Source organism: Mesoplodon bidens, assembly GCF_964165515.1.
Source record: "Mesoplodon bidens genome assembly, chromosome: 6".
Classification (NCBI taxonomy): domain Eukaryota; kingdom Metazoa; phylum Chordata; class Mammalia; order Artiodactyla; family Ziphiidae; genus Mesoplodon; species Mesoplodon bidens.
This window is the reverse complement of record NC_138162.1, coordinates 110,875,409-110,895,844: the sequence shown is the minus strand read 5'-3', so window position 1 is coordinate 110,895,844 and position 20,436 is coordinate 110,875,409. Positions and strand designations below refer to the sequence as shown.

At 51.4% G+C, this 20,436-nt stretch overlaps 1 protein-coding gene across 1 annotated transcript in view; it reads left to right on the top strand.

Annotated features, from left to right (window-relative positions):
- Positions 1–13,980, top strand: part of XKR6 (XK related 6) — a gene marked incomplete at its 3' end in the record, with an annotated part of 280,121 nt that extends 266,141 nt beyond the window's left edge. The window contains exon 3 of the mRNA XM_081236663.1: positions 13,016–13,980. Within this exon, the coding sequence (XP_081092789.1) occupies positions 13,016–13,980 (965 nt within the window). The remainder of the gene's footprint in view (positions 1–13,015) is intronic.
- Positions 13,981–20,436: the final 6,456 nt, after the last annotated feature.

Genomic DNA, 20,436 nt, shown 5'->3' with positions numbered 1-20,436 from the left:
GGCTAACCAGGCCAGGACCGTGGAGAGTGCTGGTTCCAGCCCAGCACAGTACCGAGGGCGCAGCAGCAGCAGCGAGGTCAGCCTGCGATGGCCAGTCTCGCACCTCTGTCCCCCCCGTTTCTCCCGCTTCTCCCTCCTCCCCACCCTTCAGTCCCTGGTGCAGGAGTGGGCGGGTCCCCTGCCCTTGGCCCAAGCCCTTGTCCTCCCAGGATTTCTCTTGCGGTGGTCAGATCGTGCGGTGACCTGTCAGGGAGACGCAGAGCCGGTTGGCTGGAGGAGCCGTTCGCGGGGGAGGAGGGGGGACGCGACAGGAGAAAAGGTGGGAACTCCAGCTGTGGGCGCCGGCTTCTAGCCACCCCCCTTGCCCGTTAATTTGGCTGTGGGATCTCTGACGCATCACTTAACCTCTCTGAGCCTCGGTGTCTCCTTTTTAAGTTGGGAATAATCGTACCTGCCGTAATCTACTCAGAGGGGATGGGTGGGGACCCTGTGAGATTAGAGGGGAAGCCACCTGGGGACTAGGGGTAAGGGTTACACATGCGGTTACTTTGTGTCTCGGGTGAGGGAATGACTTTGGGGTTTAGGTTAAATTACATCATGGTAGCTTAGAATCCCAGCAGGACCCTCCTCTCCCCCCACTTACAAACCTGGAATCCCAGGGCCCTGCAAGGTGAGATTGAGCTGGAGATGCTCTTGCCCCTGGCTGCAGGCCTGCTTCTCTCTTGGGAGGGCATGATTGTATGAGAAAATCAGTTAGGTTAGGTCTTTGTCAAAATATTATAGGTATGGGCTTCCTTCTCAGGGCATTGAGACTGGTTGGCTGTTTGCTCCTCAATGAGGGTGGATTTACTGGAACTTTCCAGGGATCGCAGACGGATTTCTTCACAGTGTGCTTCAGGCCCACCAGGATCCAGGCATCCATGAGGCTTGTGCCAGACCAGCTGAGTGGCTGACATTTGTTCTAGACTCTCTAAAGTTTGCCTTTACCTAGTTGGCTGTGAAGATGGTATTTTGATAGCTCTCACAGTATCTTAGAAAGAAGGGGCAACCGAATCAGAGGGCTGGATTTAGCTTTCCTCCTGCCCGGTCCTTGAAATGCCCGTATTTGACCTTGAATCTCCTTGAGAGGGGGGCTGTTGCCTTCCCCCATGTTCCCAGAGTGACCGTCAACTCATGGTCAGCTGCTCAGAAGAGACTCATTGTCCCGGTATCAGACCGCAGAGCTGCTGTTCTCATGACCTCTCCCAAGGTCACTGGTCTGCGCCCCAAGGGCCTCTTTCAGGATCTTGAGCACTTCCCAGGAGGAACTGTAGAAAGCCTGAATCTCCAGCTGTTTGACACATGCAGGTTCACAGTTTGTTTTTAACTTGAGAACATTGAGGAAATAGGAATAGGAACCCCATCACAGGGTTTCTCATTCTCAGCACTAGTATATCTGGGGCCAAATCATTCTTTGCTGTGTATTGGGGAGCTATCCTATGCTCTGCAGAATATTTAGCAGCATCCCTGGTTCCTACCCACTAGATGCCCAGAGCGCCCTCACCCCGAGCTGTGACAGCCAAGAAAGTCTGCCACATGTCCTGGGGGTGGGGAGCGATGGGGAAACGTAACATTCCCATTGAGGACCTTTGCCCTGCTCTTAAATGGGTGATTGTGGGTGGTGTCAGCTGAATATGGCCCCTCAGGATGTCCACTTCCTAATCCCCTGAGCCTATATGTGGCACTTTATGCAAAAAGGACTATGCAGACGTGATTAATTTAAGGGTTTTGAGATGGGAGATTATTCTGGATTATCCAGTTGTATCTGATATAATCGGAGGGGTCCTTATAAGAAGGAGACAAAGGATCCGAGGGACAGAAGGCGATGTGATCAATGGAAGAGTTGAAGATGCTATGCTGCTGGCTTTGAAGAGGAAGGAAGGGGCCGTGAGCCAAGGGATGCAGGGAGCGCAGCTCTGGATGCTGGAAAAGGCAAGGAAACAGATTTTCTCCTGGGGCCTACAGAGTGAGCCCAAACCTCTGACACCTTGGATTAGGACCGATAACACCCATATCAGACTCTGACTTCCAAACTGTCAGATAATAAATCTGTGCTGTTTTAAGCCACTAAATTGGTGATAATTCGTTACAGCAGCCATAGGACACTGATACAGCGGGGAAGGTGGCTTTCTTTAACTAAGCAATTGAAGCTAGCTGTTTACAAGATGTGATCAGGACATCAACAGCATGGTTATCTGGGGTTTGCATTTGTGACTTTGCTTGGGAAAGTGTATCTGTGCAGGTGACACATTTGTTGGGTGACAACTCTGCACCAGGCATGGGATTACAGGAATGGATAAGCCATTTTTTCTACCCTCAAGAATAAATGTTAGTTCTATCCTCAGGGAAGTCACAGTTAAGGGAGAAAGACCAGCAGTCAGCAGAAAATGTGACTATAAAATAGCGGCCATCAAAGAGACATGCACAGGATGATGTGGAGAGTGCAGAGGTGGTACCAGTGCATTCTGGGGGAGTCAGAAGGGGGTCCCAGGAGGAGATGGTGCTGACCTCAGCCCTGGAGGATGAGCAGGAAAGGGGAGAGGGATGACACGAGCAAGGGCCAAGGGGCTTGAGGCAACATAGTGTGCGTATGGGGGTCCGTATCTCTACTCACACCCGCTCATATGTGGGCATCATACTTTGCCAAGTGCCAGGCACTGAGCTAACCCCTTGCGTAGCCATTTGTCTTTTGATCCTTGCAGTAACCTCATGAAGAGCATTCAGTTATTGTTGCCTTTTTACAGGTGAGCAAACAGGCGTGATGCTGTGCATCACTTGACAGCAGGGTGGCAGAATCTAGCCTGGTTCCAGAGCACACACGCAGAACCACGGTGCTCTCCTGCCTCTGTGAGGGGGTTAATATCACTAGATCCTGACCACGGGCCTGGGAGCAGGGCCCAGACACAGAGGGCTTGGGCACCGTGAGTGGGAGCTTGGATTTGAGCCCATGGGACAAGGGAATTACTGGAGGCTTTAGCCTTGTAACCCCAGGCCACGGGGGACTTTGGAGCTGGAGATACTGGGTTTGCAGCTCCCTCTCCAACAGTTTGCTAATGTTGTAACTGTTTTAAAAGACAGGTTTTGGGCTTCCCTGGTGGTGCAGTGGTTGAGAGTCTGCCTGCCGATGCAGGGGACACGGGTTCATGCCCCGGTCCGGGAGGATCCCACATGCCGTGGAGCGGCTGGGCCCGTGAGCCATGGCCGCTGAGCCTGCGCGTCCGGAGCCTGTGCTCCGCAACGGGAGAGGCCGCAACAGTGAGAGGCCCGCGTACCGCAAAAAAAAAAAAAAAAAAAAAAGACAGGTTTTGTTGTTATTTAGGCATCTCAAGGGCAACAGATCAGGAGACAACTGCCATTGAAAAGATCGTTTGTTACTCACAGATCCCAAGAGGAGAGGCCATGCCACACCATGGGGTGGGGGGCCACCTGGGGAAGCACCAGTGTCCATCAACAGGCAGAGGGAGTGAGGGGAAAATGGGGGCAAGAGGCTTTATTGTGGTTTCCCAGGGAAGGAATGAGTGAGGCAGGGGAAGCAGGCTTAGCATAGGCTGGTCTGAACAATTTCAGGAGGCTCTGGGGCACAGCACTGTCCCTAGTTGTCTGGTACCTGGCCCTGTGGTGATTAGAACAGGGGGATAGTGGCCCAGAGTGTCAGAGCCCAATAAAGGAGGTGTGCGTTCTGGACTGGTTGGTTTGCATATGAAAAGCACTTGTGGTTTGCTACTTTGAGGAATTTGCTAAACCTGGGAGGGGCGGTCCCTCCAGGATCAGCAAGACCCCACAAGGCAAACCATCAGAATAAAAGGGCATGCTTCCTGCAGTAACTAGACAGATCCTTTTACCGCTCTGCGCCTTGGTCTCCTCTCCTGTACAATGGGACACCAGTAGACACTTCAGGGGATTATTGTCAGGATTAAACGAAATAACTTATGCAAAGTACCTGGCATAATGCATTGGCATTGGGAACATTCATTGAATGTTATTCCTCTTCATCTCCGTCTTGTACCCTCAAGGTTTTCTTCTAAAGGACCCAGGCATAAATGGAGGCTCCCGGGGAATTCCCCTTTCCCCGGGGGAAAGTGGTGGGAGGGAAGGTGCCTGGTGGGTCACAGACCCCTTTCCCTATGGGCCCCTTTGAGAATCAGGGGACAGCTGTGGACTGTCTCGTGAGAAAAATACCCACACGGTTTTGCACATAGTTTCAGAAGGACCTGGCCAATTGCTGCGCTGCCCTTGGGGGCTCACATGCATCACGGCACGTACGAACTTAAGGAAAAAGGGAACGAGTAAGAGAGAAAGTGTATGAGGTGGCGGGAGATGCTAAGGTGGGAAGTTAAGCCTGGAAGGTGGGGGAGGCACGGGGGGTTGCAGTTTTCAGCGTGCTGGCCAGCGATGGCCTGAGAGGCCGAGCCCTGGTAAAGGCCTTAGTGAGGTGACACTTGGGGACCTGGGGAAGGGCCCCCAAGGTGGAGGACAGAGCCAGCGCACATGCCCTGAGGCGGGACTATGCCTGGATCACATGGGACAGAGGGAGAGCGCGGGGCTGGCGTGAGGTGACCTTGGAGCAGGAAGGGGCCGTCTCATGTAGGGCCCAGGATGAAGGCCTGGTGCCATCAGAGGGACTTAGGTTCGAGGCCATTGGAGAAGGCAAGTGGTGCAGGGCATGGGTGGGGACTCGATGGCACACACTTGTAACTCCAGGCAGTGTCACGAGGGGCCCTACAGGCCTTATAAGGACCACGGCATTAACCCTGAGCAAAGCGGTGTGTCGGTAGGAGAGGCTGGCCGTGCCGGATTTAGAGGCCAGAACTATTTCCCTGGCTTAAAAGAACTTCGGTTCATTTCTTGCTGTTGCGCCTCTATCACAGGTCATCGTGGCGGGGGTGAGGGAGCGTGCCCTTCCTCCTGGATGTGACACACACATGCTTCTGCTCATGTGCCAGTGGCTGGGACAGGTCACAGGCACAGCTGAGTTCGGCAGGGCAGGAAGGCATATCCTCCCTGGGAAAAGGTTGAAAGTCAGGCACCGTTGACAGGCTGCCATGCCTGGGAGGTCCCGAGGAGAGACGTACCCCGGCCTAGTCACTTTGGTGGAATTGCGAGTGGCCTGTCGGGACAAGGGCGGATGCAGGGAAACCCCCTAGGGGGTCCTCCCAACAATCTGGGCAAGAGAGATGAAAAAGAGGTGTCACCACCTCTGCACTTACAGGCAGGCTCAGGGAGGGACCTCCAGGGTGGGTCCTCGGCTTTGCAGGCCTACAGATTGGCCATCGGTGTTCACAGAGATGATCAGAGGGGCTCGATAACCAAATTAATAAGAAATTGATATAGAAACCTGAATGCTCATTCCTTCTCTTATGAACGGGGATGGGAAGACATACCTTTCCAGTGATTCAAAAGAGAATCTGAGTTTTGGAGTTAGGTAGCCTGTGTTCAAATCCCGGTTCTGTGATTCCTTAACTACTTGATATGGAAAAGTGGCTTCGACTGTGAGCCTTCATCTCTGCATCTTATTTTTATTTTTTATTTATTTATTTATTTTGCGGTACACGGGCCTCTCACTGTTGTGGCCTCTCCCGTTGCGGAGCACAAGCTCTGGACGCGCAGGCTCAGCGGCCATGGCTCACAGGCCTAGCCGCTCCGCGGCATGTGGGATCTTCCCGGACCCGGGCACGAACCCGTGTCCCCTGCATCAGCAGGCGGACTCTCAACCACTGAGCCACCAGGGAAGCCCCATCTCTGTGTCTTAAAATCAGCCTCAGATACATTTATAGGGAAGAATGATCCAGTTAATGGGGGTCGCAGCATAGAGTCTGGGCCAAGGTAGCTGTTCAGTAGAGAGGGTATTTTATTGTTATTGAAACTTATTAGAGATTAGCAGGTGACATAATGAGCCTGAATTCAGAGCCAATAGAGATTTGTCACAGAAACCATGGTAAGACAATGCTCTGTAACAGAGACTCCTGCTGTGGGGGCCAGATTTGAATTCTGTCCCGCTTGGACCATCTCCCTGATGTTAAGGGGCATGTTAAGGTATAATTTCTCAGATGTCAGCTTTCCTGAGTTATTCCAATCCTCCCTTCCTTCCTGTGTTTACACCACGCCACTCTGACTGGCCTTGGGTCTCTTCAGATTGCCTCAGCCACCGGCGTGTCTGTCCTGGGGGTTACATCCACAGTGACGGATGCCATCTTTTCTTTTGACCCTTCCTAAAGGTCAGTCTGGAAATGTCAGGAGCGTCTTAAGGTGACCCCATGTGGTAACCTCACGTGGGGATCACACTCTCTCCAAATACAGAAATGGGACTAAAATGAATGTGTCAGTGCTTGCAAAAGTCTACTGCTCGAAGAAAGCTGTTAGACCTTAAATTATTTACCGTGGATGTATTTTCAGTGTAAAAGCTGAAAAAGGAGATTGATTTCTTTGTTGCTGCTGCATCAGACTTACAGAATATAATTCTGACTGATCGCCAGGCAGTTCATCTGATTTGCTTAGAAGTGTGGAGTAGGAATGTGGAGGAGAACATGACGAGGCTCCTCTAATTTGCAACAATGTTCGGCAAGCTTAAGGGGTGTGCTGGTAGATGCTTAACAACCAGTTCTTAGCAGGGTTGGAAGGAACCCTAATTTGTAGCATTTGCCAATTTCTGTGGTGTAAATATTCCCACCGCACCTGTTTCAGGCCTCTCACATGACATCAGCCAGCCCACAAAATTCCTGCCCATTTGACAGTTGGATCTCGGAAGCCAGGATGACTGGCCCCAGCACGCAGACCGTGAGTGAGGAGTGAGATAATCCCAGGGGTCGGTGGTCGCACTCGTGCTTACTCCTGTGTAACCCTGGCCAAGTTCCTTGACGTCTCTGAGCCTGGTTCACAGATGGCATCCTTGAGGCTGGTTTCCTTTCCCTGGTGGCCCGGGTAGGGAAGTGCCTTTATATCATCACTCCCTTGCTGTGTCCCTTGGGTGGAGGTTAGTACAGGAGACAGGCAGTGATGCTTAGAGAGCTGTGCCCACAGCTGCCTTATCTTTTTCTGAGAGCGTTTCTAAGCACAGGCTGGGCTTTTTTAAAATGTAGGAAGATGGGTGAAGTTTGATGGGTGGAAAGAGAAGAATTGCCCGTCTAATAGGAGCTCAATCCGGAGAAAATAGACAGTGGAAATTAGACGAGCAGGTGGTAGACTTCCCCCAAACCTTAGGTTCAGTGGTAAAAGGAGGGAGGAGGTGAGGGCTGAGAGAGGCAGATGTTGACCTTGACGTGTGGATAGACAAATAGCAACTTGAGCCTGTTTCTTGGTTTGGGGAATCTCTGGGGGACCCACCCATGGGGGTACAATGCCACATAAATTAGGTGAGTCACAACGGGAGTGTGGCCACGTCCACATCTCTTAAATTCAGAGTCAGTCTCCTCATCTGTAAAATGGGGATAACAGCCCAGCAGGGAAAGGATGCCGTAACTGGGGACTAGCTAATGGTCAAGTGTGAAAGACAGAGTACATCCAAATGACAGATGTCAGAGTCAGGGGGAGGTGCGTGGGCCCAGTCCTCTGAATGCCACCCTTAGGAATTGGTCGCCAGCCTCACCGAGAGCTCTCGGTTGTGACTCGGGGGTCAGGAGTGAAGGGAGTTGGGAGAGTTAAGGGAGCAAGAAGGTTACCCTCGAGAAGGTTGCAGAAGAGACGGGAGAGGTGGGATCTCACGGCAGAGGGTGCAGGGTCCAGGGGGCTGTTCTTTGTAAGCTGGCGGCACTTGCCCACGGAGACACGCTGGTAGGAGGGAGCTGGGAGCTAGGAGTCTGCACAGCTAACTCTTCTGCCCCCGCTGTGCTCTGCTCAGCGCCCCATCCAGTGCCGCCTCCTCCTCGAGTGCTTTCCAGTGTGTGATTTAGCGTTGGGACCAAAAGGGAGCTCTCTGTGGCAGAAGGGAGAACACGGCAGCTGGTGACAGGGCCGGGCATTCACCGCCCCCGCTCTGGGAAACAAAGTCCAGCAGTGGACCCCACTCGCCCAGGCTCACAAACAGCCCTGGGGCCAATCCAGGCGCTCCTGCGGCTTCTCAGACACTCCTTGAACCCGCGTGCAGCGTTCCCCCGGCGAGACCGTCTCGCGGTTCGGTTTCTCCTCGAGCCCCCTTTCTGGCCGCCATTCCCTGGCCCCCAGCGCCGCTCTGCTCTGGTCCATCCGGGTCATGGCCCTGCTGCTTCTGGCCAGACTGCAGCCTCCCTACCTCGCCCTGATGACGGCCCTCCCGCCGCCCCGGTCCCTTGCACGGCATCACTCCTTTCCTCCTGGTTCCTCCACGTCATCTGCCCCCGACCCCTCTCTGATTTTAGGGTCCCGACCTTCCCCCAGACACCCTGTCACTCTGTCTGCTTCTCACGTGGTGGGACATCCACGCTCATTTTTGGCTTTGTTCCCCAGCTGGCAACAGTTCAACTGACAGTGACCCTCGGATACTGCGGGGACACCACCAAATTGGTGGTGATGGTGACTTCCCAGAGGACCGCCCCTGCTTGGTCAAGGGCCTCCGACTGCAGCCTGCAGCCCCTCATGCTCTGCCCCGTGGGTCATAAGGTGTGGACATCCTGTTTCTGGAAACCTTAGCCCCTGGGTCTGGTGATCAGAGCCCCAAGGGCCCTGTCCCAAGCCTTTCTCAGGGGGTGGCCCCCACGAGGCTCTGGCTTAGTGACTTCCCAGGTGGTGGGGCTGAACTTGGGTCACCCAGTGGGCCAGCTGCAATCCCCCCTTCCTGGTCTGCAGCAGGAAAAGCGAGCAAGCCGTGAAGGTCACTGCCCAGAACTCGTCATAGCCGAACGTGGGGTGTTTTACAATTTCCAGTCTGATCTTTGCGGTGCAGAAAATGATGGAGCTGTAAGTGAGAGGAATCATAAATGTGCCCAGGCCTATCTGAGAATTTCACTGGGGGCCACAAGGCTGCTTCCACAGCCGGTTGCTGTGGTCCTGGGGTCTTGGCCAGGATAATGCATTGACTTTTGGGTTGACCTCGGGCCACACAGAAATCTTGCAAGTGAGCCACTGCAGGAGGAAAACCCTGCACTTCCTCCCTCTGTAGTAATATACGCTGCAGGCCTTTGAAGATTAATCACGTAACAGAGGGAAAGTGATCTCAGTTAATTCTGCTGGAGTCATCTCTTTCTTTGTGGCTTGAATGTTACTTTCCTGAGGAAGGTGGAAGAGAATTCAAATTTGGTTTTTAGCTCCATAATCAGGGGCCTGTAGGTACTACACCTCCCATCCACTCTTGGCAAAAGATTCAAATCCTTTACACCCAGAGGGCCCAGTCCCTTCTAAGGCCAAATCTGGAGGGTCCATTAGTACGGTGGCTACTTTCAAGGCCATGGAGTCTGAGTTTGAATTCCAATTCTACTTCTTGATAGAAGTATGATTTTTGAAAAATATCTTGTTCATCCAAAAAATGGAATGGGAACACTGTATCCAATATCACAGACTAGGTGGCTAAAACAACAGAAATTTATTGTCTCACAGCTCTGGAGGCTGGAAGTCCAAGATCAAGTGTCGGCAGGGTTGATTTCTCCTGAGGCTTCTCTCCTTGACTTGCAAACGGCCGTCTTCTTGCTGTGTCCGCACGTGGTCTTTCCTCTGTGAGCACATCCCAGGCATCTCTGTGGGCCCAAATGATCTGTTCTCATAAGGACAATAGTCAGTAGGGTGGATTAGGGCCACCCTAATGATCTCATATTACCTTGATTGCCTCTTTAAAGGCCCTATCTCCAAATGCAGTCACATAGTAAGGTCCTGGGGGGTTAGGGCTTCAACATAAGAATTTGGGGGTGGGAGAGGTGGGGACATTGCCCATAACAAGTGCCTACATCACAGGGTTCTTCTAAATAACATACACGCTCAGGGAATCATGGTGTGTGGTTTCTCTGGGGTAGCCTCTGTTTCCTGTTGGATGCGTGGGTTTGAAGTGGGTGGTCTGTGAAGCTCCAGAGGATATAACGTTTGGCAATCTACAATTTCACCATGTCGGGAACAGATGAGGCAGAGAGGTAAGACGGGGGCCGGACATCAGCCAGCCCACAGGCCCCTGGCCAAGTGTCAGCTCTCAGCCCTCCATGTGACGGTCTCCCGAGCCCCCCTTGTAATTCAGCAGTGATGTCTCATGACGTTTGGGGAACATTCATACCACATCCTAGAGAGAACTTCCAGAAGCGCTGACCGTGGACCGAGGCAGTGTGCACGTCGGCTCAGAGGGGAGTGATTTCTGCAATACCCTGAAACCACAGGCATGGATCTGGAAGTGGCGTAGGTGACCCAGAAGATAGATTGATGATGAAGGATTGAATTTCGCTTCACCAGTGCGGTCAGTGGACGTTTGAATTCTTCTTTGCTCATCTTGGGCATGGATGGGGCTACCATCACAGCACACCGAACAATGAAATCAGGACGGTGACAGCAGAGGGGCTGTCCTGCTTCCGCACCCCAAGTTTGTTCAGGAGCACGCTCAGAGTTAGACTGGATCAGACCACGCTTCGGCAAAAGCTAACGTCTTACTTCATGAGCTTGTGCTTTTCTGCAAACAGGGGAAGTAATACCTTTTGCTTTATTAGAAGAAACAGAAAAATCAAGCCTTCTTTCCATTCAGCTGCTGTAGAGTTCCCCTTCATCACTGAGGGTCGGTAGCACCTCTGAGATGTATCACTTTTAGTATCAAGAAATGGGTTCGGGCTTCCCTGGTGGCGCAGTGGTGGAGAGTCCGCCTGCCGATGCAGGGGACACGGGTTCGTGCCCCGGTCCGGGAAGATCCCACATGCCGCAGAGCGGCTGGGCCCGTGAGCCACGGCCGCTGAGCCTGCGCGTCCGGAGCCTGTGCTCCGCAACGGGAGAGGCCACAACAGTGAGAGGCCCGCGTACCGCAAAAAAAGAAAAGAAAAGAAAAGAAATGGGTTCACCAGGAGAGGGGTAATGCCGCAAAGAAGTTTTCCGAGGATGCTCCAGTGCTGGTAACAAGCCTGGCCCAGACGATCAAGATGACTGCACATTCCCTGCCGTCCAGAAACCTACAGCCTAGATCACATGACTCCCAAGGGAACCCATTCCCCTCCCTGCCCCGGCCTCCAAAGAACACGAACACAGGAGGCTCTGAAGGTTATAGCATAGCCACTGTGACATGGTCGCAGGAGACCACACGGCTTCAGCAGAGGCTGATGGAAATGCCCTGTGTGTACAAAAGGCAGAGCAGGACACACATAAGTATTGTGTTCAGAACTTTCCGGAACAGTGAGAGGAAAACCATCGGGTGTTTTCAAGGTTGGCTTCTATGGAGAAACTGGCATTGTTTCTTCCCGGTTTATTTTCCACATTGGCTGTGACTCTTGCAAAGGCAGCACATCCTCATTGTCACAGTTAACCTTCCAGGCTTTTCCTGTGCTCTGTCAGCACACTGGGCTTTGGCATCAGACTCTGATGTTCTGCAAGCCGCTAGCCGGTGCGTGTCCCTGAAATGTTGGAAGGGAGGTACCGCGTGGGATGGGTGGGGAAGGACAAATGGGCGGGGCGGGGGGGGGTGGAGGGAGTGACAGAGGACTTTGATCCTTCACGGGGGTTCAAGTGGAGAGGTGAGGTGAGGCCGGGGAAAGACCAACAGAAGGCTGGAGCTCCGGGCCAGCTTCCTGGGTCTCCTGATGAATGAGGCTCCTGGATCTGACCTTTGGGCTTAAGAGAGAAAACGACCAGGTCACTTTGATGTCAGCCTGGAAGAACGCCGCAGGGGAATCGTGCTCTGGGGTGAAGGTGGGGAGTTTGATAAGGAGGCGGTGGCCCATAGGGTAGTGTTCAGGACTCCAGCTGAATTTAGCTGCACTTAATTCTGAAATTTTGGGAGAGAAGAAAGACAAAAGAGGCACTAGATGGACTGAGTGGAGATAATGCCTGAAGGTGCAGTGGGGTGAGGGAGTCTTGCTCCAGAGGAGATGGTATGACGATGCCTGACTCACGATTGCCTGCTCATGGGTGGGTTTGGAGAGACTCCAGCCACCGTTGATCGTGTTTAGATTGATTGAGTTACAGATATCACATAGGCAGCGTCATAAATAAAATTGCTCTACCGTCCCTTGGGATCAGACACATTCGCTTGCTCGTTGAGGAGACATGTAGGTAATGATGTGCGGAGGCCTTGGAAAGCTCCCCGGGCTAGGGAGGGGAAAGGCATCCCCAAAGCCCAAGTTACGCTGCTCATTGCAGGACAGAAGCAGAGGAGGACAGGGCCTCACCCGTCAAGGCCTCAGGAACCTTGAGCAGTGGCTGATTGGAGAAGGCCACAAGGAATGTGGGGAGACCACGAGACACAAGAGTGAATGAGAAAGCAGTCAGAGAAACACAGGCTATCCCCGGGTCCTTGATCAGGGGGGCCTTAGGGAGTGGATGGGGTAATGCCAGATAGAAGAAGATCCCCTTAAGGGCTCCTTGGCCTTGAGTGAGCTGACGAGAAGGGGAAGGGTGACTCCAAAGCCTTCTCACAGTAGAACAGTTGTGCAGCTTGGGGCAGTTAGTAAGCTCTCGGGCTTCACAGTCGGTGAGCCATTCTACTGGCTGCTCTGAGAGCACAGCCTGGTAGTGACAAGGACACCGACCCCGCCGTGAGCTTATGATCTCTTATAATGGAACACATGGGGTCCCTCCCCCAGCAGAGGTGATGAGTCAGCACAGGGGTCCTGGCTCTCCAGCCCCTTGGCAAAGCACGCCAACCTCAGCTTCGCTCTCGAGCCGTGGATCTCCACAAGTTCTGGACTGGGTCGTTGACACTAAAGCTAGATTTCACAAGCTGTCCGCTTAGGGAGCAGCCATGGCCTCCAAGTTCGGGTCCTGATTTTGTGTCTCTTTCTCCCTCCTCCTTTAGATCGTGGTGTGTGTGGGCGTCTCCTCGGCTGGCAGCCCTGCTGTGCCCTGCGGTTGAGGTCCACGGTTTTGACTGTGTGGGTTTGTGTCTTTCCGGCAGGTGTCTCCTCTGTGACTTCCCTGATGTCCCTGGCTTGGGTGCTAGCCTCCTATCACAAGCTGCTGCGGGACTCCAGGGATGACAAGAAGAGTATGAGCTACAGAGGGGCCGTCATCCACCTCTTCTGGCGCCTCTTCACCATCTCATCCAGAGTTATCTCTTTTGCCCTCTTTGCTTCCATCTTCCAGCTCTACTTCGGGATCTTCGTGGTGGTTCACTGGTGCGCCATGGCCTTCTGGATCATCCATGGCGGAACAGACTTCTGCATGTCCAAGTGGGAGGAGATCCTCTTCAACATGGTGGTAGGGATTGTGTACATTTTCTGCTGGTTTAACGTCAAGGAAGGGCGGACTCGATATCGAATGTTTGCATATTATACGATAGTCTTGACCGAGAATGCTGCCTTGACGTTCCTTTGGTATTTTTACAGAGACCCGGAGACCACTGACTCCTTTGCGGTGCCAGCACTGTGTTGTGTCTTTATTAGCTTTGTGGCTGGGATTGCAATGATTCTCTTATATTATGGTGTGCTGCATCCCACGGGGCCGCGAGTTAAGGTCTTGGCCAGCTCCTGTTGTGCCGAGCTGCTCTGGGGCATCCCTTTGCCCCCCGATGTTGAGCCCATGGCGCCTCAGACCCCTGGGTACCGGGGGACCCAGGTCACGCCTACCAGAGCCGTAACGGAACAACAGGAGGATCTCACGGCTGACACTTGCTTGCCCGTTTTCCAAGTGAGACCCATGGGGCCCCCTACCCCGTTGGGGCGTCCTTACCACCCAGAAGGGCCCCTCATTAAGATTGACATGCCAAGAAAGAGATACCCAGCTTGGGATGCTCATTTTGTAGACAGGAGATTGAGAAGGACTATTAACATCCTGCAGTATGTCACCCCCGCCGCGGTAGGCATTCGGTATCGAGATGGACCGCTCCTTTACGAGTTGCTACAGTATGAGTCTTCACTCTAAGAGCATCTTGACCCAAGTTGAGAAGGGGACCTTAAGTTTGGTTTGCGGTGCACACCGCTTGCAAGGAATACAACTCCTCCCTTCCTCCAATACACAGAACTACCACCACCACCACCACCACCACCACCAATGCTACAAAAAAACAAAAAGAAAATCAGTCACAACCCCTTCAGATAAGCTTTCTTTCCAGTCGCTGTATGTATACAAAGATATTCTCTATGTTTTGTAAGTAAAAACAAAAAGAAAACCTTTCTTTTGTTTTTTACACATAAGTAACAGTATTGAAAAAAATCCCACACTATGGTTCATACGGTGGAGAAGAAGGAGTTGTCTCCACTCCAAAAGAAAAACAAAGTTTTATACCTTTACACCAAGTGTAGGTCATTTACGGGATTGGTGCTGATTGAAAGAACAAAACAAAACAAACACAGACAAACAAACAAAACCTTCAACTGCCTTATGCCCTTAGGTGCTGAGTTTCATTAAGTACTGTCACGTTTTCTCATGCAAAACTCTCTGGTGATGTTTGCACTGGGAGAGGGAAAATTAAACAATCAAATGAAACCAATCTAGAAACGAAACAAAAACCAACCAACAAATAAAACACAAAGCAATCATTCTTCCTATCTGATGATTTGTATTGAAGCAAACAAGTTGACCAAAAGCAAAAGCATAGAAACCCCTCCCTCTCTTTGGTGTCTCTCGCCCTTCTCCTGTCCCTGCCCCCAACTTCTCAGCCCCTTCTTGGAGCCAAAGGGCCATTTGAAATTCAGATGGTTGGAAAAGCTCCTTGAAGCCTGACTAGGTGCCATTTTAGCGTTCACCTATTAAGAATCACATTTGTTTCCTGGTGAAAAGCAAAACAGAACAAAACAAAAACCACCCTAATAATTCGATAAGAAAAGGAAATTCTAAAGCAAATTAAAGGAGTTTTCCATATATGTAATCAACGAGAATCAGTAATAATAAAACTCAGCATAGTAGCAAAAAGAATGACATCAATTTAAAGGCACAATACTTAATCAGTGACTGGCGAAAATGATTTGTTCTGTCATTTTAAGGCCGTGAAAGGTATACATTTATCCCATGTGATATTGTGTAAGGCCTCTTCTGTTTCCATTTGGTGGGAAGCCTTAAATTGATCTGGAAAGAATTCTTCATTTTTCGTTTGTGCTTTTTAAAAATAGTAACACAGAGGAAAATTAGAACATAAAAAATAAGTTAAATTGTAATAACTGACCCATTTCAAAGACTGTTTGGTGCTTCTGTCTTTCACCATTGTGGTTGGCTGAAAGTATTCAGCTCACTTGGTGCATCTGGGTTGAGTGGGAAATTTTGTGTGTGTCGTGTATGTGTGTGTGTGTGTGTGTGTGTGCGCGCCCATAGCACACGTGTGTGTGTGTGTGTCTGTGTGTGTGTGTGTCTGCTGCAAGGTCTTGCCAGAAATGTAGAAAAAACAATATAAGACAGACTCTGGGTATCGCTGAGGTGGAGTGTAAGGGGCTGGGAAGTGGGGAGCGGGGTGGGGGCTGTTGCTTTACCTTGAGCCCCTGTATGATGGCGAGAGTCACACCAGCAGCATACTCTGGGTCTTAGAGGCCGTGTCATTTGGGTGAAAATTTGATTCAATTATTTATTTCCTCATTGTACCAAGTTGAATTTCTGGAGGTGTTGCGAGTATGTTCAACCATTTTTTAAATGTTATTTTTCAAAGTATTGCTCTTGTAAGGAATATTCTGTTCTAGGGCATCGTTTCAATTCCATCTTATCTCTACTTGGGCACAAAAAAAAAAAAAAAAAAGGAAAAGAAAAAAATCACAAAAAGAAAAAAAAATCTCCACAAACAAGATATAGATATATATAAGTCTCTCTCTATATACACACAATATTTTTAAGTAAAAATACTGTTAGTCTTTGTTGTGTGTAGCTGCGATTTTTTTTCTTAATTCCAGATATAACTGTTTAGGGTGCAAGACCTCACACTGAGCTACTCTTAAGAGAAGTTCAAAAGCTGAGGAATTTTTTTTTTATGTTTGTGGGGTTCTTTTAAAAATATATGTTATTCAAAGAGGTTTCTCCTTTCCTCCCTTCATTGTTTATCTAAACCTGTAAAAAGCAAACAAAGCAAAACAAAAAACCCCACACATTTTAAATTTCAGTTGGGTTGTAAAACTGGATTCTCCTTCCTTTGCTCAGAGCCCTTTGATTTCCGTGATTATTACTAAATTTGCAGTGCTGTCCTGCCCCCTCCCTCCCCGACGTGGCTGTCCCCTCGGGTTCTCCCTGGCAGCGGGACGGAGGGCAGAGGAGGGGCAGGAGGGCACGTCCAGGGAGCACTCCGCACAGAGCACACCCAGGCCTGGTGAGGACCAGCCCTGCCGGCCTGTCCCCACCCATCTGAGGGCTGGTGCCCCTCGGCGATTAATTGGGAGTTCCAATCTGGTCAGAGGCGCTTTTCCTTTTTATTCTGCTTCCCTACCAAGGGCTTAGCTCCTGGCTTACTCTGCAGAGGCTGGAGGAGGTGAGGCCATTTGAGTGGGGCGCGATGCTGTCCATCCTGTGCATCCCATCCTCCCCGCTTGCTGGGGTCCCAGCTCTCGTCTGCCTCAGCCCTTTGGATGTCTGTCACCAGAGTGGTCCTTGATACTGTCCCCTGTGCATCCCTCTGGGACCTCGGCCACTTGGACTTGTTTGTTCTCAGATTTAGTTCCTTTCTCTTTTTCATTTCGACGCAGTCACGGACTTTAATTTGCCACCTCTGTTTTACTAATACACATTCAGTGTTCACGGGCGTGCGGGCGTGTGTTTCCATGCAACTGAGAAAACTGCTGACGTCCGTTGACCTGGAGCGCCAAAAGTCGGGGTGACTAGGGAGGGCTCTCTGGAGCTTTAGCCACTGGGAACAGAGTTGAAGACCACAGGATGTTTCAGGAAGCCTTTCTTTCCACCTGGGCTGGTTGGACTGGGCTCCACAGGACTCAGGCAGGAGGGTGCCCTGCTCCCCTGACATGCTATTCCCCACTCCCTTCATTGTGCCACAGCCTTTCCTAAGGATGAAAATACGCATCTATGAGCAGCAGCAGGGAAGTCCAGTTCTGCAAAGAGACAGGAAAAGGAACAAAAGTCAAGAAAGAAGTAAAGAACATGGGAGGGTGGGAGGGAGGAGGGAAACATAAAGAAAGTTTTCATCTGTCCTCTTACCCCATGAGAGGTGGTGGCCTCAGCCCACCCCAGGAATCCCATGTTGATCAGCATTTGCCTGACCCCTGACAAACCCTTAAGGGCGCTGAGCCACCAGCTCATGGTGCCCCAGCTGCTCCCCAAGGGAACACTTAAGATGTTTAAAAAAAAAAAAATCTCTGGGCCCACTTCTTGCCCAGAAATTCCTGATGAAAACTAATTAACAAGCTCCAATATTTAGTTCTGGTAGGAGATAAGCACACTGTACCGGGAACTAGAGAATAAAATAGGAAACTATGTTTCCTTATTGCGTCCCCATCAGATATGCCCACAATCCCCCACAGAAAATCTGGCTCTTCTGTCCATTCTCAGAAAAGAATGAAGAATAAAGATGGTGGCATCTCTCAAGTCAGGCTGATTTTGTTAGCGTCATTTCTGTAAGCTCTCCTTCTCCCTTGCTCAGTAGGTCTGCCTCTTCTCTGGGCACCTGCGTGAAACCTCAGTCCCCTCACATAGCATCAAGGCAGTGTCCCCTGAGCTCACTGTCACAGGCCTGTGATATCCCAAACGAGAGCTAAGAGGGTTTAAGTTCATCAGATGAGCCCCACTGACCTTACCCACCCCCAGAGTTTCTCATTTCTCCAACACGTTCCTTCACTCTGTCTCCAGAAGGTTCCCCTTGTTCTGCGGGGTCAGACTTGTCCCAACAGGCAGGGGGCTGGGAGTGCTGTGGCTCCATCCCTCTTGGTGGCACATGCTGCCGGCATGTCCCTCTTCAGTCAAGAAAGACGATACTTTCCTACGGCCCGGGGGCCCCTTCACCCCTCCCAGATCCCCCAAACCCCACCTCCCCAGGCACAAAGTCACCCCAGACACCCAGAGGCCTAACCCGTCCCCTCAATAGCCACAGCCCCTTTGAGTCCCAGGGTGGTTTAAAAGAGTATAAACACCTGTCTGGACCGTGGTCCTGAGGGTGGACCACAGGCATCAGACCCTGTCCCAATAGGAGCCTTATTCTCAGGAAGAAAAACCTATAGGTTCTTAAAATGCACCGAAGGACATCATTTTCCCCATTCTCCCTCTACTTTTATCCCCTCCCGTACAGTCATAGAGGTTTCCGGTGCTGATCTTGTCCAGAGGCCCTCTGAACGGGCATGGCCTCACTGGGTGCACCGAGACTCCCCTCACGGTGTTGACAGACCCTCTGCGAGAGGCATACTTCCTCTTTCCCTTTCTGTTCTGCTCCTTGCTCCTGGGGGTTGGGAGAGCTGTAATGAGCCCCAGGCCCTGATGCCCCCAGACCGTAGCAAAATTTTGTTTCTCCACTACCTAGGAACAGAAGGAATAAGAGGACAGCAGTGTGCCCGCTCGGAGCCTTTGGGCTGGAGGAAAGGGTGTCAGGCCCCAAATTGATGGGGGCTGGGGCGTATTCTACACACAGCCTCCACACCCTCCTGCTGCTGGCTCTCAGATGGAGGGGGGTCAGTTCCCTAGCATTTGCTTGGCCCACTTGATGGCATTGTCTTTGCCAAGGAACGTGGCTTCTTACTCCAAGTGAGCCCTTTGGAGGCCTCTGATGTGGGATGACTGCAGCTGGCGGGGGGGGGGTCTTTGTGAAGGACACACTCCCTGTGCACATTCATTTGATTTTCTCATCCAAAAACTAACATCTGTTACTTCTTCACCAAACTGAAAAATATTAAAATAACACTACCAGATTTGGCCTGGGGAAGGGGGTCTGTATCTGGAGAGTGGGAAGAGAAGATGGCTTATTGCAATGCCTTTCCCCTGATTCCAGTGATATTCCCAGTATAGACCAGAAAATGGCCGGGGAAATCTCGAAGAGCTCAGGGGAGACCGGGAAGAGCCTCTGCATGAGGGGAAAGGGGAGGACACAGAGGGCAGACTCATCCCCAGGGCGTGCATCTGCCTTAGACGTAGCAGTTCTGCTCATTTCGTTCTCAGACATTGATCGAGTACTAGATTGTGTCTGGCAGCCTTCCTCGGGAAGCACACACAGGTGTCCTGTAGGAAGTGAATCTAAATCAACATCCGCTCCTCTTATTAAAGCCCAGACGTGCATGAAATCTCTTCATCCAACACTGGCCACTGTTGTACAAACATTACAGTCACGCACATGGCACAGAAACAAACATGCCATCCAGATAAGCCACATTCCGTTCTCACCCACAGCTTGACCTCCTGGACATGGACATTGCAGTGGTCAGCCTATCGCAGCCTACAAAATCAGAAGCTCGTAAGAGGACGGTCCCAGAGGACCTTAAATCAGTGTTTCCCTGTCCCAGTTGCAAAGCCCGTGAAAAGGCCATCCTGCCTTCTCAGAGATTTTTTTCGAAGCCTCTCCCTGGGGGAAAAAGATGACGCTTAGTCTCATTCCCTGCAGTGGCAACCTAAGCCTCTTTCTCACCTCTCCTGAGCTATTTTAAAGGTTCCATTTCTTGCTTGAAACGCTGCATCTTATGCTATTGGCCAAATATCAAAAGACAAGGGCACTGCCTTGATCTGCCTGTAGCTTTATTCCTCTGCCTGCCTCCTTCTGTCTGCCTTACTTGACTCTCCCGGGCACCATGTTTCTTCCCCTCCTCCTGGGAAGGAGCTGTGCCTTCTTATTCCCTGTACCTTTCCGTGTAGTGGCTGGCAGGACAAGGCTGGTATGTGTTGGAGCCAAAGGTCGGGAGTCCTATTCATGGCAGCTCCTGAGGGCAGCAGACGGACGCCGTGGGAGTTCCCCCTGCACACAGCCAACACTTGGTGTCAAGGGCTAAGAATAGACCAAATGGGAAATGGGCAGGCAGGACCTCAGGGGCTCCTGCCCTGGTGTGCCCCATCCCATGCAGAACAGTATGCACGCCCCAGTGGGAGCTGCCTGCCCTTGCCGACCCCTAACACGAATCGCAAGACTCCACACCGGAAACTGAAGTCAAGTCAGCTCACTCATGCTCGTCCAGGAGGGTCTACTCCTAAAATACATCCTCAGACCAAGGAGAACAAAGGAATAATTTCCTTTGGATATGGTGCCAAGTGGTCACCCAGCAAATGTCTCTCTAGAAGCGGCCTTTGGCCATTTGACATGGTGGATACAGACACCTGGTCACCTAGTAGATGAACTCCCTTGGTCGGTTTCTCCATCCTCACCATAGCTCAGGGGTCCTCGGGCTAGAGTGGGGCTGGGAGATTTGTGTCAGCTGTAGACCTCCTAGAAGCTCATCTTTGGACCCAGAAAGATCAGGAAATATCACAGGCTGATTCAGGGTC